General features: G+C 45.8%; 1 protein-coding gene across 2 annotated transcripts in view; it reads right to left on the reverse strand.

The window, feature by feature from the left end:
- The window catches only part of tnfrsf21 (tumor necrosis factor receptor superfamily, member 21), a 115,146-nt gene that overhangs the window by 61,292 nt on the left and 28,797 nt on the right, over positions 1-25,057 (reverse strand). For both annotated transcript variants that reach the window (XM_038799887.1, XM_038799888.1), the window contains 2 exons: positions 18,349-18,994; positions 15,742-16,173 (listed from right to left, as the gene is read on the reverse strand). In XM_038799887.1, coding sequence (XP_038655815.1) covers positions 15,742-16,173; positions 18,349-18,994 — 1,078 coding nt within the window. The remainder of the gene's footprint in view (positions 1-15,741; positions 16,174-18,348; positions 18,995-25,057) is intronic.

The raw sequence follows: 25,057 nt of genomic DNA on the forward strand, positions 1-25,057 counted from the left end.
GGTGTCATTGAGAATACCTTTAAGAAATGGGTATTTATAAATGGTGTGTATATAAATATCTATAGTGATAGTACCTTTAAGAAATGGGTGTTGATTGCTGCAGTGATGTCAGAGAGTGAGTGGAGCTGGGTTGTGTCAGCTTTTTACTTTCGTTTTAGGCTGTTTGCTGCAGGGTGTGTTTTAGTTTAGTTTTCACAGCTAGATAGCTGCAGTCACAGCCAGAAGGGGGATTAGTCTCTCTCTGCAATCTAAAAACCGTAAATCAATCCTGGTGATTTAAAACTAATAACTGCTCTCAGTAGTGAATTTAACCTGATGTGCTTCTGTTTAAAAGGTTTTTTAAAAAAAAAGTCTTCTGGATGTTAAAAGGAAAGCTTAAAGGATTACTTTGTGTTGTATTCTTTGGGGGTTGTATTTGAATCGATGGTTGCTAAGATGTTCACTGTTTTAAAAAGGTTAACTTGAGTTAACAGAATAAACATAGTTTTGTTTTGAAAAATACTTTTCCATTTCTGCTGTACCACACCTGTAGAGTGGGCCGCGTGCTCCCCAAATCACAAAGTAGTAAAAGTTGTAGGTCAGGTGAACTCCATGAAACACTTTTGGGTTCTCTAAACCTTCGCCCATAACACTAGCCACTTCTTTTGAGACCCGAGGATGAAATCCATCAGTTCTAACAAGTACCGCTCTCCTGGTGATTTTAATTCTCCAAAGTTCCTCCCTCCCAATTCCTGATTTACAGCTATTTCTGGGATGTTACTTGCATCCTTCAGAGTGAAGACCGATGCAAATTACCTGTTAATTCATCTGCCACATCCTTGTTTTCCATTATTAAATCCACAGGCTCATTTTCTATAGGACCATACTCACTTTGTTAACTCTTTTTGTTTTCAATTCATTAGAACTATAAAAAAACACAACTCATCGGGCATCAATGGGCATTTGCAGAACAGTTCCAAATTTCTACAATCCTAAACATGCAGAACTGTTGCCTAAATTTACTCTCTCCAGCTCTCATTTTCAGCCTATGTCCCCGGTCCTAAACTCCCCAACCAGTAGAAATAGCATCTCACAATCTACCCAATCTGTTCCCCTTAATATCTTGCAAACTTCAATCAAATTACTCCTTAGTCTTCTAAATTCCAGGCAGTACAAGGCGGGCTTGTCTAACCACTGCTCATGATTTTTTTTTATACCCTTAGAGTCTGTAACAATTCGACTAAATCCAACTGCACTTCCTCCAAGGCAAATATATCTGTCTTTCTTAAGGTGTGGTGTCCAGAATTGTTCATAATGCTTCACTTGTGATGTAACCAGGGCTATGTATAGCCAAAGCATCCATGCCCTTGTATTCTAATCCTCTAGATATAAAGGCTTACAGCTGCATTAACTATCTTGATTAGTTTCTGTACCTGTTCATGACAGCTTACTGATCTATGAAACTGCCACCGTAAGTCTCTTCGGTCCTCCACAATTTCTAGTTTTTCACCATTTAGAAAGTATCCTGTTGTATCCCTTTTAGGTCTGAAGTGGATGATCACACATTTGTTTACATTAGAATCCATTTGTCACAGTTTTATCCACTCAACCCATCAGCAACTCTGATTCAGCATCAGTTTCCTTGGGATTTCCAGCATGCTTGCCGCTTGATTGTGAATGGTAACAAGAGTAATTATTTATCACATCTGCCATTGCCTTATTTTCACTGACAATATTGTTACCAGTTTTAAGGTCCACATTGCTGTTGACCACTATTTTTCAAAACGTAATGATAAAGACCATGCTGATTTTGACATTGTTTGCAAGTTTCTTTCCATACTCCCCTTGCAGCTCTTACTACCTTTTTGTAACCCTTCGCTGTTGCTTACCTCTTTGGTTGTCTGTGACACATTTTTTGGGCAATTAGAGTTCTTACAGCCTGAACATATTTTGTATCAACTTAAAATTCTTCGAGTACTTCCCACTGACAGTTTGTAATTAACAAACTGGCTCAGTGAGTTTCACCGAGCACTCTTATCTCAAAGCTGATCTGTGATCGAGTTACTCTTTCCCTTTCACCAATGTGGCTCAATTGGCTTATTTTACCTTTCTTGCAAGTTTTAATTCAAACTACTGAAGAACATTTTTAGCAAAAGGAAGTGTACAGCCTAAAATGATGGAAACAAGTGCTGATAGATTCCTCTCACAATCTCTGGCTACGACTCCTTTAGAATACAATGCAGATTTACCCATGAAACTAGCATTAGGTTCCACAAAGTACACTTCTGTGAACTTCACTGCTTTCCCATAACTGTGAATGAAATAGCAGCAGCTCCACCCGCTAACCAAAGAATATTAACATCAAATTCAATCTCAACTCCTCCCCACAACCACTTGAAAAGGGAGGATTAAAGACAATTCAAATGCCCGACACAGGTCTGATTCCCATTCTATAGCTACTTTGGAACAAAAAAAACACAAGACCCTGTCTGCATAACTTTGTAACCGCCTTTATTCAAGTCAATGAAACTAGTTTTGGGCTCAGGTTTCTCACCCTTAAATGAAAGTGAAATCCTATCATGTTCTGAGCAGTTTTCCCGAGACGATCCTTTACTATGAGCTCATCAATTAATCGTGTCTCAGTATACAATACCAGGTCTGAAATAGCCTGCTCTCTCGTTGGTTCAACAATATATGACTGGATTCACCATTTGGGAGACGAAGTGTTCCCATCGAAACCAAATACCATAGGCGGGATTCCCCGTTGCCAGACGCCGATATCATAATCGGCGATCATGCAGAGAATCAATTCCCAAGCTGAAATCGGGGCCGGTGCCGGTTTGACGGCGGTCCACCATGCTCCGCCCCCTCCGGAATGGTGTCATCACGCCGCGCACCACTACAGCGGTGTTAGCGAGTCATCGGCCGGCCCTCCGCGATGCTCCGCCCCCAATTTGCCGAGTTCCTGATGGCGCGGGATAGGTGTGGTCTCAGCCATGTGGCAACACGGTATGGCGGATGAGGACTGTGTCCAGCGCCGTCACACTCGGCCGGGATCAGTGCGGCTGGCCAGAGGGGCGGCCAGGGGGTGGGCTGTGGGGTCGCGGAGGGCGGGTCAAGTCCGCACATGGCCAGCGCCACGTTGTACAGCTCAACCCCTGGAAGTCAACAGATATGCGCATTCTCGGCAAGGGACCCGGCCATTCTCCTCCGGTTTTCAGCGTGGGATCAGGGAGTTCCACCCGGCGCCGGTGATAGCCTTCGGTTCTGGAATCGGAGAGGGTTTCACACAGATTCTTTGATTGTAAAAGACCACACACGCTCCACTGGCGCTGTGTGCACTTTGCACTGAAACGGAGAATCCAGCCCCATATGACTTGGGTTCCGTTGGGGGCGCTTCTTCGATTCAAGAAATGCAAATGGACGGACCAGTACTCTGCTGACGCAAATTGTAAGCAATTACCGGACCACCACTTGGTGTAAAGACTGGGGCCGAAAAACGCACTGGAGCTGCTTTTCAGCACTCCGTTCTTCACGTACTCATTGCAGCTGCGAAGATGGGTCCGAGAAGACCCGCCCCCACTCCCCAATTTCGAGACTGAAGTGGACCCACTGCTCGATGTCAGTGAGGAGAGGAGGGACACAGTCTTCCGCAGGGTGGGCCGCAGACTCAAGCCCACCCTCTAGAACAGCAGTCTGGGAGGAGTTGGCAGAGGCAGTCACGCTGCCAGCCTCACAAGGAGACGACAGTTCGTGGCCCTGAAGGGTGTGAGCCACTGGTGAGGCCTGAGAGGAGCACTGTGCCACTGAAAGTTCCAAAGGCCATAGTGCATGCGTCCTTTGGTTGGGGTGAGCTTTGCTATTCCCCTACTTCTGTGCTCTGGGGATGCACTTCTGATGAATGCACGAAAGAGTGCCAACACCTGGTGGGCCAGTAATTAAGTATGGCCACACCCACCCCATTGTTGATACAGCTGAGGTCTGAGGGTTTCCATAGGGACAGCCTGGGTGGGCTCCCACGTCACCAGAGGCTCCCTGAACATTTATAGAAGTGTGAGCGACTAGGAGCCTGTAAGTAGTACTAGTGGAGTGTATACAAGTCCTATACTGCAGTAATGGCGGTCTAAGACAAGCCACCCAATCCTAAGGACACCAGAATCACGGACTTGGCATCAAATCGTTCCCTTCCAATCCCCCAGGCCTGGGCAGCCACCATCTCAACAAGTCCAACAATTTGAGAGGTTTATTTAGCCCCTTCCTCCCTCTCAAAATTGGTGGAGCCCAGTCCACACTTGTAAATAGTTGCACCAATTCATACCCGCATGACCTCCACCTGAGAATGAAGACCCAACCCACTAATGAGACGTGGGTGCATGCAAATGGCAGTTTTCCATGGGCCCACTGGTGCGAGGCACAAATCTCACTAATGCCACCAGCAATGGCCTCGGAACAGGCGCCGGGCGCAAATCATGATTGTTCACTTGCGTGCTATTCTCTGCCAGATTGCAATTCTCACTGCCAGCGGCGGGAAATGAGAATTCAGCCCATATTATTATAAGAAACGATCTCAGACACACTATAAACCCATCCTCCAGGCTACCTTTAGTAACATAGCTTCATCACCTCTTTCTTAAAAGGATAGGAAGGAAGGAAATGCCGAGTACCCTTGAGTATTCGGTTCCCAGCCTTGGTCAACGTACAACACATCTCTGCAATTGTTATTACCATGCCATTAACATATATTTGTGACATCAATTCATCTATCTGGATACAAACATATGAAAGAGGAGCTGTGAACCACTCAGCCTCTTGAACCTGCTCCGCCATTCAATAAGCCCATGGCTGGTCTATTTTAACTGCAACTTCACATTCCCGCCTACCCATGATTACCTTTCACCCCCTTGCTTATCAAGAATCTATCTAACTCTGCCTTAAGGATATTCAAAGACTCTGCCTCTACCACATTTTGAAGAAGAGAATTCCAAAGTGTTGCAACCCTCAGAAAATCTTTTTACTCATCTCAGTCTTAAATGGGCGTAGCCATAATTTTAAACAATGACCCCAGTTCTCGATTCCCCACAAGAGGAGACATCCTTTCCACATCCCCCTGTCAAATCCCTCCCAGTGTCTTCTAAGTTTCAATCATGTGGATGCATGCAGAATTCATAACAAGGTAAAGAACATTTAATTCCGTACTATTTAAACTACTTCACCCCACCTTGGCCCTATTTGCTGGTGTACTTTTCTGGGTGTAGATTCTGTATTTTTCTACACCTTTCTTCACAGGAACAGTGGGAGATCTTTATATGCAAGACATATTTTACCACCTGCTGAAGATGCCAAGAGGGTCTGTATTGGGGAGAAAGGAGCAGGTGAAAGTTCTGCATTCATCGAATTTACAGTGCAGAAGGAGGCCATTCAGCTACATCGAGTCAGCACTGCCCTTGGAAAGAGCTCCTCACTCAAGCCCACACCTCCACCCTATCCCCGTAACCCAATAACCCTTCCTACCCTTTTTGGACACTAAGGGCATTTTAGCATGGCCAGTCCACCTAACCTGCACATCTTCAAACTATGGGAGGAAACCGGAGTACCCGGAGGAAACCCATGCAGACATGGTGAGAACGTGCAAATTCCGTACAGACAGTAACCCAAGCAGGGAATCGAACCCGAGACCCTGGAACTGTGAAGCGACAGTGCTAACCACTGTGCTACCGTGCCGTCCCATTCGGGTCAAGAAGAAAAAAAGTCCCATGATGAATACTTGTTGAATTAACCCCATCAATAGTTTTGCATCCTACATTTCTGGTGCTATTTGCATATAGTTTTATTTTGTCCAATAATGTAAAAGGTTCGCACTGTGTAAAATGGCATTTTCTTCAGCACCGTGGAAATGATATTTCTGTGGGCAAAAGGTCAGATTAAGTGTTGGAGACGCATTCGCTGGTTGTCACTCATCCTTCATATTGCTCCCAATTGGCACGATGAACACGAATTATCCACAAAAATAGCAAAAACAATACAAATGAGGGAGAGGGGTATTATCCCAGTAAAATGTTCATAGTAACCTTCCACTACATCCTGTGAACTATTGAGTGTGAAGCAAGGGGCAGCCTTGTGGATAGATCAGTGGTAGAGAAAAGCACGTATCCTCGCTCCAGGATGTCAAGACAATGCCGATTTTCTGGTTGCTGAATCAATCAAATTTTAAATGAGAGTGTGCTGTACCTGAGCAATAGGAACCATTTACAATTGGCAAACGGAGATGACACCCAAGCAATGCTTATATTAAACCATTTATATTTCATTAGTTTTGCACCTGATGTTGTAAACAAACTGTGCATTGAACAAAACACATAGCAAACTGATGCAGCTGATGCCAGGAAATCATCGCAGCTGACAAGCAAAAAGCACAATTGCAAGTTGCATCTCCTTTCATTGAGCTGTCAATACTTCCTCTGCGGCCGCAAGCTGCAGGGCGTTGGCTGAACAAACTAACGTATCAAAGGAAGTTTCGAAAGGCACTGGACAAGGAAGGCAGAAACTTTTCTGAGTGTTTGAAACAAATTGAGACAGAAAACAATAAGAACAGCAGACAGTCACTCTCTCATCTGGGCTGACACTGAAACACACTTGGATGGCCAAAAAAAATTATCTAATTTCAATGATCAGAAATAACATTGAGTAAAATTTATGTTAATTTACAGCAGCTGAGCACTTAGACAAAACCATCTGATCAGAGAAAGCCGGCATCAAACTGTAAAAATGCAAATGACATTTAATGAAGCGACTCGAATTGGTTGAGGTAGTGACAAATGTACCAGATATGAGTGTCTATGGAAGATACATAGATACATAGAAGATAGGAGCAGGATGAGGCCTTTTGGCCCTTCACACCTGCTCCGCCATTCATCACAATCATGGCTGATCATCCAACTCAATAGCCTAATCCTGCTTTCTCCCTGTAGCCTTTGATCCCGTTCTCCCCAAGTGCTATATCCAGCCCCTCATTCTTCTGAACTCCAGTGAGAACAATCCTAACCTAGTCAATCTCTCCTCCTAGGACAGTGCTTCCATCCCTTTGCTGCACTCCCTCGAGAGTAAGAACATCCTTCCTCCGAGAAGGAGACCAAAACTGCACACAATACTCCAAGTGTGGCCTCACCTAGGCCCTGTACAATTGCAGCAACACATCCCTGCTTCTATACTCCAAACCTCTTTCAATGAAGGCCAACATACCATGAGCCTGCTTTACCGCCTGCTGCACCTGCATACTTACCTTCAAGCGAATGATGCACAAGGACACCCAGGTCCCGCTGCACACTCCCCTCTCCCAATTTACAACCATTCAGGTAGTAATCTGCCTTCCTGTTTTTGCTTCCAAAATGAATAACCTCACACTTATCCAAATTTTATTGCATCTGCCATTGGTTTGCCCACTCGCCCAACCTGTCCAGATCTTGCTGAAGGATCCCTGCATCCTCATCACAATTCACCCTCCCACCTAATTTGGTATCATCTGCAAACTTTGTGATGTTACATTTTGTTCCCTCATCCAAGACAATCCACATGAGGCCATGAACAAAAATGTGAATATGTGGGCCAGAATTTTACATTTCAGGCAGGAGGGGAGCATGAAATTTCAGGGATACGATTCCCTCCTGGTTCCAAAGGATTAAGAAGGGGAAAATAGAGTATGAGTGCAAGCTTGCGGGGAACATAAAAATTGACTGTAAAAGCTTCCATTGGAATGTGAAGAGAAAATTTGTGAAGACAAATGTGCCCTTTATAGTCAGAAACTGAGAAATTTACATTAGGAAATAAAGAAATGGCTGACCAACTAAATACAGACTTCGGTTTTGGCTTCACAAAGTACACAAGTAACGTACCAGAATTGTTGGAGAACACAGGGTTTAGTGAGAGGAAGGAGCTGAAAGAAATCAGTATTTGCAGGGAACTGGTGTTGAGGACATTGATGGGATTGAAGACCGAAAAATCCCCAGGGCCTGATAATCTACATCCCAATGTACTTAAGTGGCCCTAGAATTGGTGGATGCTTTGGTGGTCATCCTCCAATACTCTATAGACTCTGGAACAGTTCCTACAGATCGGGGGGGGGGGAGCTAATGTAACCCACTATTGAGAAAGGGAAGTAGAGAGAAAACAGGGAATTGCAGGCCAGTCAGCCTGACATCGGTAGTGGGAAAATTCTGGAGTCCACGGTGAAAGGTTTAATACAAGAGCATTTGGAAGGGGACTTCCGATGGCGGCGATGACGTAGGAAGCCGCACATTTGGGAGCTCCCATTTTAAACGGACTTTTCGGCTCTTTTTAGAGCCCAAAACGGAAATTTTTCGACGTCTCCTGGTGGGAGAAGGTGTGCTGATCGACTTTCCCCGCAGTCCATGACTCGAGCTCGGAGTGGAAAGGGGGAAAAAAACGGCAGCAGCTCCCCAGAAAAAAACGGGGGAAGGAATCCAAGATGGCGGCCGGCAGAGCTCCAGAGGAGTGGAGGCTGTGGGCCCTGGAGCAACAAGCTGCTCTCCTGCGCTGCTTTGCAGACTTCAAGGCTAAGGTACTGAGCTCTCTGCAGGAAACGAACAAAAGGCTCTCGGAGATCCAGATGACCCAGGTCGCTGCCATCAAGGAGTTGCAGACGCAGGCCACTGAACGAGAGGAGGAGGCCGGGATCCTCGTGAGTAAGGTGGAGGGGCACGAGGCGCTCCACAAGAAGTGGCAGGACCGCTTCGAGGAGCTTGATCACCGCAAGAGGCGGAAAAATCTGCAGATCTTGGGCCTTGCGGAGGGGCTGGAGGGGTCAGAGCTGACAACCTACGTGGCTACGATGCTGAACTCGCTAGTGGGGGCCGGGTCTTTCCATCTGCCCTTGGAGCTGGAGGGAGCACACAGAGTACTGGCCAGGAGGCCTAAGGAGAATGAAACCCTGCGTGCGGTGCTGGTGAGGTTCCACCGGTTTAGTGATCGGGAGTGTGTGCTGCGCTGGGCCAAGAAGGTGAAGAGCAGCAATTGGGAGAATGGGGTAGTACGGATCTATCAGGATTGGAGTGCGGAGGTGGCTAAGCGGCGGTCTGGGTTTAATCGGACGAAAGAGGTGCTTTACAAGAAAAAGATAAAGTTCGGAATGTTGCAGCCTGCGCGCCTGTGGGTAACTTATTCGGACCGGCATTATTATTTTGATCCCCCGGAGGAGGTGTGGGCCTTCGTGCGGACGGAGAAACTGGACTTGAACTAGGGGTTGCGGGGGTCGGTTGTAATACTTTATTGCTGAATTCTGCTGTTGCTGTGTTCTCTTTTTCTGTACTTTTGCAATTTTGATATGGTTATTTATGGGGGTGTTGTTCTGTTATGTTATTTTTTGCTGTGGGGCATTGTTTGAGTTTTGTATCTTGCGGGGAGGGTTGGGGGGGTTTGTTGTATTCTATGTCGGGTTGGGGGTATGGAGTAGGGCAGGTATTTGGGAGCTGCGTCAGAAGGGTGTGGTGGGGCAGTGCGAAAGTACGGGCTTTCCTCTGGTTTCCCGCGCTGCGGGGCTGGGAGGTGGAGACGATGACGGGGGGAGGCGGGGCCTTAACTGGTTCTTCCCCTCGCTGGAGCAGTGCCTGGAGGGATAGATTGGGGGATGATCCCACTTTGGGAGGGGTCGGGTTATCGGCAGGAGTTTCCGGGGTCAGCAGAAGTTAGCTGACCCACGGAAGTACAATGGAGGACGGTTCGCAGCTGGGGGGGGGAAGGGGGGGGGGAAAAAGGGGAATACCGGGTTGCTGCTGGTAGGGTCAGGAAGGAGCTGGGGGGACAGAGGTGGGGTGCTGTCGCTGTGGGAACTGGGTCGGGCAGGGGGTGCTGGCCTGGGGCGGGCAGCCCTCTGATTCGGTTGGTCACCTGGAATGCGAGAGGATTGAATGGGCCGGTGAAGCAGTAGAGAGTACTTGCACATCTGAAGGGGCTAAAGGCAGATGTGGCAATGCTTCAGGAGACCCACCTGAAGGTGGCGGACCAGGTCCGTCTGAGGAAGGGATGGGTGGGGCAGGTCTTCCACTCTGGGTTGGATGTGAAGAACCGGGGAGTGGCGATTCTGGTGGGGAAAAATGTGTTGTTTGAGGCATCTGAGGTGGTGGCGGACAAGAGGGGTAGGTATGTTATGGTTAGGGGCAGGCTACAAGGAGAGAAGGTGGTACTTGCTAGTGTGTCTGCCCCCAATTGGGATGATGCGGGCGTTATGAGGCGTATGTTGGGACGGGTCCCGGATCTGGAGGCGGGAGGTCTAATCATGGGGGGGGGACTTCAATACGGTGTTGGATCCTTCACTGGATCGGTCCAGCTCTAGGACGGGTAGGAAGCCGGCGGCGGCCAAGGTACTGAGAGGGTTTATGGACCAGATGGGTGGAGTGGATCCATGGAGGTTTGTGAGGCCGAGGGCACGCGAGTACTCTTTCTTCTCCCACGTACATAGGGTCTACTCTCGGATAGACTTCTTCGTAGCGAGTGGGGGACTGATTCTGAGAGTGGAGGAGGCCGAGTATTCGGTCATTGCAATCTCCGACCACGCTCCGCATTGGATAGAGTTGGAGATGGGGGAGGTGCGGGACCAGCGCCCGTTGTGGCGGTTGGATGTGGGGTTGTTGGCGGAGGAGGAGGTGTGTAGGAGGGTCCGGGCAAGTATTGAGGGGTACCTCGAGGTGAATGATACGGGGGAGGTGCAGGTGGGGATGGTCTGGGAAGCCCTGAAGGCAGTGATTCGTGGGGAGCTGATATCCATCCGGGCACACAGGGAGAGGAGCGAGAGGGATAGACTGGTGGGAAAGATGCTGGAGATAGACAGGAGGTACGCAGAGGCACCAGAGGAGGGGCTGTTGGGGGAGAGGCGCAGCCTGCAGGCTAAATTTGATTTGCTGACCACTAGAAAGGCGGAGGCACAGTGGAGGAAGGCACAAGGGGCAGTGTACAAAAAGGCGAGTAGGATGCTGGCTCATCAGCTCCGCAAGCGGGATGCGGCTAAGGAAATTGCTGGAGTGAGAGACAAGAGTGGGAATGTGGTGCGGAAGAGGGTAGAGGTGAATGAGGTCTTCAAGGACTTTTACGGGGAACTGTACCGGTCGGAGCCAACGGGGGAGAGGAGGGGAATGGAGAGGTTCCTCGACGGGCTTTCTTTCCCGAAGGTGCAGGAGGAGCAGGTGGAGGGGTTGGGTGCGCCGATTGAGCTGGAGGAGCTAGTTAAGGGGATCGGGCGGATGCAGTCAGGGAAGGCACCAGGGCCGGATTGGTTCCCGGTGGAATTTTATAAAAAGTTTGTGGACCGAGTGGGCCCCTTGCTGGTGCGGACACATAATGAAGCGTGGGAAGGTGGGACTTTGCACCCGACGATGTCGCGGACGCTGATCTCGTTAATTTTAAAGAGGGACAAGGACCCCCAGCAGTGTGGTTCATACAGGCCCATATCTCTCCTCAACGTAGATGCCAAGGTGCTGGCAAAAATCCTGGCCACCAGGATAGAGGACTGTGTGCCAGGGGTTGTACACGAGGACCAGACAGGTTTTGTGAAGGGAAGGCAGCTGAACACAAATGTGCGGAGATTGTTGAATGTCATCATGATGCCGGCGATTGAGTGTGAAGCAGAGATAGTGGTGGCGCTGGATGCGGAGAAGGCCTACGATAGAGTGGAGTGGGGGTGCTTATGGGAGGTGTTGAGGAGGTTTGGATTTGGTGAAGGGTTTATTAGATGGGTAAGGCTGCTATATGAGGCCCCGATGGCGTGCGTGGCCACGAATGGGAGGAGGTCGGAGTACTTCCGGCTTTACCGAGGGACCAGGCAGGGTTGCCCCCTGTCCCCCTTGTTGTTTGCACTGGCAATCGAGCCGCTGGCGATAGCGTTGAGGGATTCAGAGAGGTGGAGGGGTTTGGTGCGAGGTGGGGAGGAACATAGGGTGTCGTTGTATGCCGATGACCTGTTACTGTATGTGGCAGACCCGTTGGGAGGGATGCCGGGGGTGATGGAGCTGCTAGCTGAGTTCGGGACCTTTTCAGGTTATAAACTAAATTTAGGCAAGAGTGAAGTGTTTGTGGTGCACCCTGGAGACCAGGAGGAAGGAATTGGTAGGCTCCCGCTTAGGCGGGCAGGGGAGAGCTTTAGGTACCTGGGGGTGCAGGTGGCCAGGGACTGGGGGACACTCCACAAACATAATTTCACCAGACTTGTAGATCAGATGGAGGAGGAGTTCAAGAGGTGGGACATGCTGCCATTGTCGCTGGCGGGGAGGGTACAGTCCGTCAAAATGACGGTGCTTCCGAGGTTCTTGTTCCTCTTTCAGTGCCTGCCCATCTTTATCCCCAGGGCCTTCTTTAGGAGAGTGACTAGCAGTATTTTGAGCTTTGTGTGGATACATGGGACTCCGAGAGTGAAGAGGGTGTTCCTGGAGCGAGGGAGGGATAGAGGCGGGCTGGCGCTGCCCAACCTTTTGGGGTACTATTGGGCGGCCAATGTGTCAATGGTCCGTAAATGGGTGATGGAGGGGGGAGGGGCGGCGTGGAAAAGAATGGACATGGCGTCATGTAGAGGTACGAGCCTGGGTGCCATGGCAACGGCGCCGTTGCCACTCTCCCCTAAGAGGTTTACCACGAGCCCGGTGGCGGCGACCCCAAGAATCTGGGGACAGTGGAGACGGCATAGGGGGGAAACAGGGGGCTCGATGGAGGCTCCATTGGGTGGCAATCATCGGTTCATCCCAGGGAACAGGGATGGGGGATTTAGGGGGTGGCAAAGGGTGGGCATCAGTAAATTGAGGGACCTGTTTATTGGCGGGAGGTTTGCGGGCCTGGGGGAACTGGAAGATAAATTTGGGCTTCCCCAAGGGAACATGTTCAGATACTTGCAGGTAAAGGCGTTTGCTAGGCGACCGGTAGAGGGATTCCCTTTGCTGACCTCGTGGGGGGCGATAGACAGAGTGCTTTTGGGGGTGTGGGTAGGAGAGGGGAAGGTGTCTGACATCTATAAGGTAATGCAGGAGGTGGAGGAGTAGTCAGTGGAGGAGCTGAAGGCTAAATGGGAGGAGGAACTCGGGGAGCAGATAGAGGACAGGACTTGGGCGGATGCCTTGGAGAGAGTCAACTCTTCCTCCTCATGTGCGAGGCTTAGTCTCATCCAATTTAAGGTGCTGCACTGGGCCCACATGTCCGGGACTAGGATGAGTAGGTTCTTTGGGGGTGAGGACAGGTGCACCAGATGTTCGGGGAGTCCGGCGAACCATGCCCATATGTTCTGGGCATGCCCAGCACTGGAAGAATTCTGGAAGGGGGTGGCGGGGACGGTGTCGAGGATGGTTGGATCCAGGGTCAAACCAGGGTGGGGACTCGCGATTTTTGGAGTTGCGGTAGAGCCGGGAGTGCAGGAGGCGAAAGAGACCGGTGCCCTGGCCTTTGCGTCCCTAGTAGCCCGACGAAGGATCTTGCTGCACTGGAAGGATGCGAGGCCCCCAAGTGTGGAGACCTGGATCAGCGACATGGCAGGATTTATAAAATTGGAAAGGGTCAAATTTGCCCTGAGAGGATCAATACGAGGGTTCTATAAACGATGGCAGCCTTTTCTGGACTTCCTGGCTCAAAGATAGGTATCTTGGTCAATAGCAGCAGCAACCCGGGGAGGGGGGGTTCCTTATTGTAGTTTTTATTATATAACTTAATATTGTGTTAATTTGCGTTGTTGTTAAAATGCTGTGTTGCTCATGGAGGTGGGCAATTGTTTATGATTGCTAATATTATTGTTATTTTTGGTATTTTATTATGGTCTGTTGTTGTTGTATAAATTCAAAATTTTTCAATAAAAATTAGTTTAAAAAAAAACAAGAGCATTTGGAAAACAATGTCAGAATCGGACAGAGTCAGCATGGATTTATGAAAGGGAACACGTGCTTGGCAAATCTACTGGAATTCTTTGAGGATGTAACGAGTAGAATTGATGAGGGGGAGCCAGTGGATGTGGTTTATTTGTACTTTCAGAAAGCTTTCCACAAAGTCCCACAAAAGAGATTCGCGTGTAAAATTAAAGCACACGGGATTGGGGGTCATGTAATGAAATGGATAGAAACCTGGTTGGTAGATAGGAAAGATAGAGGAAGAATAAGTGCCTTTTTCCGAATGGCAGGCAGTGACTAGTGGGATGATGCAGGGATCGGTGCTCGGCTCGGACCCCAGCTATATCATTAATATATATTGTAAAGATATTGGGAACTAAATGTAATAGTTGCAAATTTCAGCTGGCACAAAGCTGGTTGGGAGGATGAGCTGCGAGGAGGATGCAGAGATGCTTCAATGTGATTTGGACAGTTGAGTGAGTTTCATAGAATCAGAATTTACAGTGGGCAAATGCATGGCAGATGCAGTATAATTTGGATAAATGTGAGGTTATTCACTTTGGTAGCAAAACAGGAAGCCAGTTAATTATCTGATTGGCTATAAATTGAGAAGGGAAAGTGAAACAAGACCTGGGTATCCACATACACCAGTCACTGAACATAAGCATGCAGATGCTGCAGTCAGTAAAGGCGGCAAATGCTATGTTGGCCTTCATAAATGAGAGGCATTGAGTACAGGAGTAGGAATGTCTTGCTGCGATTACACAGGACCTCGTGAGGGCACACTGGAGTACTGTATGCATTTTTGGTCTCCTTATCTGAGGAATGATGTTCTTGCTATGGAGAGTGCGCAGAGGTGGTTTACAGACTGATGGCTGGGATGGTAGGACTGGCATTCAAAGAGAGATAGAGGTGATATGATTATGTTCACTGGAGTTTAGAAGAATGAGGGTGGATCTCAAACCTATAAAATTCTAACAGGACTAGACAGGGAAGATGCAGAAAGGATGTTTGCGATGGTGGGACTGCCCAGACCAAGGGTCATAGTCTAAGGAGAAGATCAAGCCATGATCTAACTGACTGGTATAAAAGACTCAATTCCTGATCCTATATTCTCAAGTTATGCTCTAGTCTTGAAGTCACTTCCTGGTGATACATTGAAAAAACATAAAACAATAGAGAACGTGGGGAAATTCTTTCATATCAACTTATTTTGCCACTGTAATCTGAGAACTATTGATGCTTCGGACTTGATCCATTAACGTTTCATGACACAATAACGCGAGAACTATAAACTGTAATAATTACGAGCTAGTGAAGTGATTAATAGAACACCGACGTCATGGATTATCATATTTCTCAATCAAGAACACACGAGGGAAACAGAGAAAGGACGGAACCTTCAACAACACTGTACATGACACTGCTGGGCTTAGATGGCAATGATGTGGAAGCTAATGGAATGGTACAGTACACTAAGGTTATGTGCAGTCTGCTCAAAAGGCAGGTCCCTGTCTCATGGTCTGCTGATGCTTCATCCTGAGCTGTTTCTTTGGTGGTTTTTGTCAGTGGTGGTTTGTCATTGCCTTCCATTCTCAGGGATAGGGCAAAGAGGCAAATCCCTCGTCTGCCTTGGCCAGAACAGAAACTGAACCCGCACTGTTAGCAATTGCTCAGAACCACACCCAAGCCATCCAGCACCCAGAAGCTGTTTAATTGTTTACAAATAACAGGGTTAACACCATAATGGATGATGAAAACAAATATTGAAACCAGAGCCCCAAAAGCAGGTTCCATTTCCATGCTGGTGCAGCGATGGATCTGGGAACATAAATATAATGGCATTTCGAAATTTAAAGGTTACTGCAGTTGAAGTTTTATATCTTTGTTTGCTTACCTTGTCCATTAGAATAGTAAATCCACTTTTCTTTATTTGGAGTCGGGGAAATAGGCTTCTTGAGACCAGCTTTTTCAACAATGCTGCTGGGGTCTTGTTTGGGGCCTTTCTTCAGCACATGGGAGCTTTTCTTGATACTGCAGACTACTGTCACCACCAGCACCAACAGCAGAAAGAGAACAATCATCCACGGTAAATGCTCATTTATGTCAAAGTGCTTGTGTGCGCTTGGCCTTGGCGGGCCTTTCCTGGGTGGTCTGGAATCAGCACCAGCTCTCGAGGATTCCATGATAGGCTGAAAATTCATCGAAGCTGAGAGAGCTGAATTTGTGCGTAACTGGGGAGAATGCCAAAGCTGTGCTTCTTTGGTCACTCCACTGATTAAATTTGTGGTTGTAGATGTAGTCGTGGTGCTCAATTTATTAGGAATACCTGCAAAATATTTGAACAAAATGGGTTCCTTTACCTCAGAAGAAGCAAGGATCAAAACTTATTAGTCAAAAAAAAAACCAAATCAATCTTCCAAAACGTTCATACTGTTATCTCAACATGTCGCTGAACATCATTAACAACTGAACTAATTCACGAAGTTAATGTACCACTGCTGCATACCCAGTATGTTATACTCCAGTAACATGGAAGAATGTTTAAGAACATGCACTTAATAAAAGGTGCAGTCAGCCTATTTCAGCCAGGGTGATTGCTGCAGTTCTACAAATGGCTTCGGCATTTTTGATAAATAAACAGGCAAAATTAAAATCAGAGAATGGTTTTAGCACAACAGGCCAAATGGCCTGACCAAGTGGTCAGCAGACAAAAAGAAAATTGAGATCACAGCATGAGGGCTGGAAAATATCACCAAGGCACTTTACAGCAGTGTTAGCTGGTATTAGAGCAAGTTAGCCAAAGTTTTAATAGAACACCTTAAAGAAAGGAAGGCAGAGACTTTAGAAAATGAACCCCAAAGCCCAGGGAGCTGACTGCACAGCAGCCAACAATGAGACTAGAGAAAATTGGAGATGCAGAAGAGGTCAGAATTAGAACAACACAGAGTCTGAGAATTGCAAGACTGGAGTTTAAAACAATGAGGAGTGACCTGACTGAAGTATAGAAGATCCTCAATGGTCTTGACAGTGTTTCCTCTTGGGGTGAGTCCAGAATTTAGGGTCACGGTTTTAAAATTCAGGGTCACCCGTTCAGGACAGAGAAGGAAATTTTATTTCTGTCAGAGCTGTGCGACTTTGGAACTCTCTGCCGCAGAAGGCGGTGCAGGATTTTAATTGTATATTTCTGCGGCAGGTGTAGAACGATTCCCTTGCCTAACAAGAATCTAAAGTTATCAGGGTAAATGGGAATGTAGAAAATAAAACACCAACAGACAGCCCATGATCGTACTGAATGGCAAATCAGGCTCGAGGGCCTGAATGGCCTACTTCTGCTCATATTTTTTATGATTATATGCAGGTAACAGATAGGGAGAGCAAGGGAACAAATAGATTTGAATACATCGATAGCAATTTAAAATTCAAATTGTTGTTAGTCAAGCAGCCAGTGTGGGTCAGTGAGCAGTGGTGTTATGTAGAACAAGGACTTGGGGCAAATTAGGATACATACAGCAGAGGTTTACCAAGAGATGAAGTTGGGAGGCTGGCCAAGAGGCTATTGGAAGAGTTTGCATGTAACAAAAGAACAATTCAGGGTTTCACCAGCATGTGGGCTGAGGCTCAGCCAGAGACAGGCAATATCTGGCATTAAGGGGCAGCAAGGAAAGATCCTGGGGAACTCCACAGGTGCATGAGCAGGAAGATAAGACATTGCATGATATTCTCTGACTACAACTGGACAATTAAGAATGGAACCAAGCTAGGGCAGTCCTATCCAATGGGACAGAGGAACGGCATTTTAGAAGGATGGTGTAGTTGATCATGCGAAAGGCTTTAGGCAGGTTGAGAATGAGGAGGATGGTTAGTGCATTGCACCCAGTCAGACAGAATATCATCTATGACTTTTGAGCGTTTCAATGTTGTGGTATGGGTGGAAACACGATTGGAGAGGTTCACAAATTGGGCATTACCTTTACTGTCAATTAGAAAGTTGCCATTTACAGCGTGCTAATCGTGTTTCAGGGTAGAAACAGATGTACAATAAACAGTTCACATCTCACTCAAGTACAGTTATTTTAACTTGATCGCCTCATATGGTATTGGCTTTGGTTTGAGTTCAAAAACATTAATTAGCAAATTTATCAGATTCATACATTTAGTTTGAATAGGTTCAAAAATTTCAATACTAAAATTACAATATTTGTTTCTAATCCACCACAGCTTTAAAAAGCACAAGTTCTGAGACTGAAATATGGGATCTAAAAAGAACTGACTGCATTTCTTCAAATGCGTTTTGCCTTGCTGCAGTGCGATCCAGTGCTAGATATCTTGGATCTGACAGTCAGATTTCAGTAATTGTGCTGCTGAACACAAGATGCTACACTTTCAGAATTCATTAGTTTCATCAGAAGGACAAATCAAGTTAATATGTACTATACGTGATGGGAACTGTACTTCAATTTCAGTGCATTAGCCTAGGTGTATTTGAATCACAAATAATTACCTGATGGAGTGGAGGCATCAGGCAGTACTCCATTGTGGTGGTGAGCGGACTCTGTGCTTGGTGAGTTGGTAGCTGTGCTCAGAGCTGTGCTTGGTAAGCCACACATGTTATCCCTTTTTCGGTTTCCTGGTTCCAAGATCACCAGAGCCTGTTCTGAACAATTGGTGAGTGTTTTGCACCTCGGACTGGAAGGCACATCAGAGAAAGTGCCACGAGGGCAAGGTTTACACTTGACATCTTCTGTCTCACTTCCCTTCTTCTTCACGCGCCAACCAATTGCACAAACTGTATACACTGTACAGATTTTGTTAGACAGAAAAGTACCAGGTGGGCAAGTGCACTCACGGTCAGAAAAGGCAGTACAGGGGAATTTCTCAATCATTGGAGTCACACAGGGCCTGCAGGTGTGACACTGATCAATGCCATTCTCATGTTTCGTGAAAGTGCCGTTTTTACAGGGGCTGCAGACACGCAATGATGATGATGTGCAATGTTGTGCCACATGGGTGCCTGCAGGGCACTTATTACAGTAAATTTCTTTCCCTGTTGAACGATCATGGTGACGGTATTTACCAGAAAGAGATAGAGCAGCCTTTGGAGTGGGTTCTACTTGAGCTGTAATGTCACCAAGCAACAGAAACAGCAGCTGAAACAAAACAGAGGGGGAAAACAAAGACAGTCAGACATTTTGTATCAAGCAAAATATTTTTTGGAAGTCTCCCTGCTTAAGTAGATACATTAAATAAGAGCAAAGCGTCTGCGATCTGCCCAACATTCATCCAAAAATAAATTACACGGAAAGAACATATCAATTAACAGGTTATACATCTCTATGCACATTGAATTATTCCTCACAAAGAGTAGGGTAAAATGCAAAACTATCCTCAATTTGGTAGTGGTCGGCAATGCCACTTGTACAAAGCTTAAGATGTTTGGTGAGGGACAAATACTAACAAGCAGAGTGAAGGGCATTCTTCTGAATTTGGGGCTGAAGGCCGTTGCTGGGACTAAATAAAGGGTGCATGATTCAACATTTATACATGTTGCATCTGTCCTCAGAACATTTAATGCTGACAACTGTTGCCTTCATTATAAAGCATCTCATTCGCAGCAGCATCACCCTCTTGCTTTGCGAAGCAGAAAGAAAACATTCACACTGCAGCAACATTGCACGTGCAGAGGATGGCACAATGGAACAATGGCTAGCATTGCCGCCTCACGGCATCGAGGAACTGGGTTCGGTCCCGGCCCAGAGTCACTGTCCGTGTGGAGTTTGCACATTTTCCCAGTGTCTGTGTGGGCATCACCCCCACAACCAAAGATGTGCAGGGTAGGTGGATTGGCCGTGCTAAATTGCTGCTTTATGGGGGAAAAAAGAATTGGGCATTTTAACTTATTAAAAAAATACATTGCATGTACAGTCCTACCTACCCCACCCAGAATTAGATTCCATCTATTCAGCAACAATGAAATATTATCAGAGCTGATCTGGGAAATTGAAGCCATCCATTAACTCTCTTTGACAAAATATAGAAAAATGGAATACGAGGCACATCGCCAACCCATCTCAAATGAATAGATAATTCCAGCAAGAACATTAACCAAACAGAAAATGGCAAAAAAAAAAAGCCTGCAGTTCTTCTGCCAACTTCAATTCCTCCCTAAAAGTAAACATTCGGGCCTTACAAATTATTATCTCCAATAACTATTGAATAATAATTTCTATAGCAGGCAAATAAAGAAAGATGAAGGCATTAAATATTCATACAAAACCCAAAACGTGTGAACAAACAACCACCATCCTGATGGTGCTCCACAATGAGTCTCCTTGGTTATTTATGCTTAATCTTATGGATTTTTAAAAAGCTGTCTGATAATTCTTCTGTTACGTACACTGCACTTTCCTACATCCCAGCACCAAGGGCTTTGCTGTGGTCTACCAACAGAAGCAGAATTCATGGAATTCTTGATTATCCATCAAAGCAGAGAGGAAATTATTTTCGTTATGGCAGATCATGGAGGTCTCAATTGTGAAATTACACTTTTAAGCAATAATAAAATTCCTAAAGGTGACCAGCTGGCTCTTCACACCTCTGGAACCCAGTTTTCAATATAGGCCAGATTAACAAAACACCCCAATGTAATAAAAAAACTCAGGCTTGTATTTACAAAGCATTACATCTCAAAATTCTTTGCACGGTGTAACTTATTTTAATGCACTGACTTGTGTCTGCAACCTTACAAACAAAAACGGATGATTACTGGTTATTTTATGGTGGGTTGGAGGAAGGGATAATAGCTGCGATAATGGGGAGAATTTTTAAAAACTCTTGAGCACCCAGTTATTAAGACAGGATGGAATATAAAATTGACGAGAGATGGTATAGGTATAAACTGTAATGAGTTTATAAATAAAGACACACATTTGAGAGAACAGAATGAATATACTCATGCTTTTAAGCAACAAACTTCAGGGCCTGATGGCAAAGCTTTCTGTGTAGAATCAAGAAATGTTACGCTGCTCAACGGAATGATATAAAGTATAGTATTGAGTTTGTGTGTATATACACATGTGCATTGTAATTTTTCATATGCAATACAGATTTCATTAGTTGATATGCAGATTAAGGTAATGGAGCACTGTCCATCCCTCCTTAAAAGCTCAGCAAAAATTGAAATTGTAATTTGCACACATCTAAAAATAGCCTCAACAGGTCTGCACATGAAATGTTAACCTATCAATTTGTTTACTGAGCCCGTGTATTTTCTGTTGTTATTTCAGATTTTTTTTAAAAACTGTCTGTGCGGAGTCTGCACGTCCTCCCCGTGTGTGCGTGGGTTTCCTCCGGGTGCTCTGGTTTCCTCCCACAGTCCAAAGATGTGCGGGTTAGGTGGATTGGCCATGCTAAAATTGCCCGTAGTGTCCTAAAAAAAAGTAAGGGTGGGGGGCGGGGGTTGTTGGGTTACGGGTATAGGGTGGATACGTGGGTTTGAGTAGGGTGATCATTTGCTCGGCACAACATCGAGGGCCGAAGGGCCTGTTCTGTGCTGTACTGTTCTATGTCTATGTCTAATGCCACAAAGCTCCAGGTTAGTAAAGTAACCACTTTATTTCTTGAAATGCAGACAAATCCACACAGATAGATTATAGATTCTTCACTATTTGCATCCAGACTTGAATTCAATGTCAATATGAAAAAGGTTTGCTACAGCTTTGCGTACATGAGCTTTAGTGAAAATTGAAATGCAAGTCACCATAGTTCCCCAGGGCCATAGGCCAAAAGGGTGACTGGTGGTGATTTAACCGGCGCGTCATCACACCTCAGGCGACTGGAAAGATCGAGAAGGCAGAGCTTTCATGGATAACCTCAGCCGGGAAAGGAATTGAACCCGCATCGCGAACCAGCCGCCCAGCCAACTGAGCTAAGCAACCCCCAGTGAAATCATGTGCATTGGCTATGAAACTGAATCACAAAGGATGTGATGAGCTGTTCCAAAGTCAAAATGCAGCTAATGCACCAAATCATGCATTTAATCTCTTAGATATGTACAAAATCAACAGTGGAATAGAGTGGCGGTAACTATCCAAGCAAATACTGGAATAAATGTAATGCATGTGGACAAGGTCAAAATTAAGATTTTTAAAAAATAAATTTAGAGTACCCAATTCATTTTTTCCAATTAAGGGGCAATTTAGCGTGGCCAATCCACCTATCCTGCACATCTTTGGGTTGTGGGGGTGAAACCCACACAGACACGGGGAGAATGTGCAAACTCCACACGGACAGTGACCCAGGGCCGTGATTCGAACCCGGGTCCTCAGCGCCATAGGCAGCAATGCTAACCACTGTGCCACCGTGTTGCTCAGAATTAGATATTAAAGCTTACTCAGGACTGCTTCTTGGTTCAGTACATTTGCAGTCCAACAGGCATAGAAGCACAGCTTGATTTTAATCTCAAAAATTAAGGAGGGTAATAACCAATGTTTGGGTGGTAGAATAACTAGGAAGTAGTGATCACAATACAGTTTGGTTCAACATACTTGCATACAAGGGGCAGTACGGTGGCACAGTAGTTAGCACTGCTGCCTCACAGTGGCAGGGACCCAGGTTCCATTCCGACCTTGGGTCACTGTCGGCGTGGAGTTTGCACTTTCTTCCAGTGTCTGTGTGGGTTTCCTCCCACAGTCCAAAGATGTGCGGGTTAGATGGAGTGGCCATGCTAAATTTCTCAGTGTCCATGGATGTGCAGGCTAGGTTATGGGTTACAGGGAGGGCAGGATGGACATGGGTAGAGTTCTGAATGACTTCCTTCTGCACTGTAGGGATTCTATGCTTCAATAATAAAAGGATAATGAAGGGAAAAAGGAAGATTGCTGGACTTGGAAAAGTCAAAGAGGGTTTGGCTCAAATTAATCTGGTTGAAAAATTAGCAATGGTTATAAATTAGCTGTGGGAAAGCTTAAAATAGATTTAGTACTACAGTAAATACAAGTTTTCTTAGACAGAAATTAAAACTACAGACTTTAAAACAAAGCACCTGATAAAGTTAGGTCAAACAATATGAGAATTACAAGTACCATCAAAAAGCAATAGTGGGAAGGTGGAAAAATTAGAAAGCCTGGAAGAGCAAAGAAAGATTTATCATAGAGGTCTACAGCACAGAAAAGGCCATTCAGCCCATCCCGCCTGTGTTGGTCAAAGACTATTCTAATCTGATTAGAACAATTCTAATTTGGTTTTCCAGAACTTGGCCCATAGCCTTAAACATAGACATAAATAAAGAAATCGTGAGCAGGAGGCCATTCAATCTGCTCCACCATTCATTATCATGGCTGATCATCCAACTCAATAGCCTGTTCCCTCTTTCCCCTATAATCTTTGATCCCATTAGCCAATGTACCTAACTCAATCCTGAAAACACAATGTTTTGGCCTCAAATGCTTTCTGTGGTAGTGAATCCCACAGGCTCATCACTCTCTGGATGAAGAAATTTCTCCTCACCTCACCCTAATGGTTTACCCCGTATACTTTTGATTCTAGTTCTGGGTTCCCTCCCCATCAGGAACATCTTACCTGCATCTTCCCTATCCGGTAGTTAGAATTTTGTAGGTTTCCATGAAATCCCCCCTCATTCTTCTGAAATCCAGCGAACACAATCTTGAACTCAATCTCTCCTCATACTTCAATCCCACAAGGGCAGCACGGCGGCGCAGTGGTTATCACTGCTACCTCATGGCACTGAGGTCCCAGGTTCGATCTCAGCCCTGGGTCACTGTCCGTGTGGAGTTTGCACATTCTCCCCATGTTTGCGTGGGTTTCATCCCCACAACCCAAAGATGTGTAGGGTAGGTGGATTGGCCACGCTAAATTGCCCCTTAATTGGAAAAATGATTGTGTACTCAAATTTATTTTTTAAAATACTTCAATCTCAGCATCCCATGAATCTGTCTGGTAAACTTTCTTTGGACTACCTCCACAGCAAGAACATCCTTCCTCAGATAAGGACACCAAAACTGTGCACAATATTCCAGGTGTGCCTCACCAAGTTCCTGCATAATTGCAGCAAGACATTCCAGCTCCTGTATTTCAATCCTCTTGCTATGAAGACAAATGCATCACTTGCCTTCTATACTGCCTGCAGCATCTGCATGCTTACATTCAGCGACTGGTCTATGAGGACGCCTGGGTCTCATTGCACTTTCTCCTTTCACAATTTGTAGCCATTCAGATAATAATCTGCCTTCCTGCTTTTGCTACCAAGGTGCATAAATACTGTTTCTGCCATGTATTTGCCCACTCACTCAGCTTGTCCAAATCACACTGAAGGATCCTTACAGCTCACTTGCAAATTTGGACATACTACATTTAGTTCCCTCATCAAAATCATTTAATATATATTGTGAATAGCTGGAGTCCCAGCACCGATCCTTGCAGTACCCCACTAGTCAATGCCTCCCACTTGGAAAAAAGACCCATTTATTCCTATTCTTCATTTCCTGTCTGCCAACCAGTTTTCTATCCATCTCAATACATGACCCTGGATCTCATGTGCTTTAATTTTACAAGCTAATCTCTTTATGTGGGACCTGGTTGAAAGCTTTCTGAAAATAGACCACATCCACTGGCTCCTTCTCATCACCTCCACAGTTACATAAGAATTCCAGTGCATTTGTATTTTGTGTGCTATGCATCGCAAGTGCACATCTAAATACTTAAATGTATTAGGATCCTGCCTCGACACCCTTTCAGGCAGAGTCCCAGACTCCTCTCACCCTCTGAGTGAAAGCTTTTACTCACATCCCCTCCATATGTCCCATCCCTTACCTTAAATCTATGCCTCCTGGCCATTGATCCACCAAGGGGAAAGTTTCTTCCTGTCTACTCTATCTGTACCCCTCATAAGTTTACACATCTCAAATCATTAGAAAATAATAGGGAAAGGAAATATGGAAGACTTTATATGCACATAACAAGTAACAATTTAAAGAGAGGCTTGACCACTCTAGGATGAATGGAATCAGTTATGGAGGATAGGAGTATGGAGATTATTTAGATAATAAATATTTTCAGTGTATACAAATGATGGTGGAAGTGAGAAAACAGGTTTGCCAGAGGAGGGTAAGAGATACTTGTGGAAAGAATTGGTTCTGAAAAGGCACAGCAAAGCTCAAGATGGAGAAATACTCAGAGCCAGAAAACTTGCACTC

Source organism: Scyliorhinus canicula, chromosome 6 (assembly GCF_902713615.1).
Source record: "Scyliorhinus canicula chromosome 6, sScyCan1.1, whole genome shotgun sequence".
In the NCBI taxonomy this organism is placed as follows: Eukaryota; Metazoa; Chordata; class Chondrichthyes; order Carcharhiniformes; family Scyliorhinidae; genus Scyliorhinus; species Scyliorhinus canicula.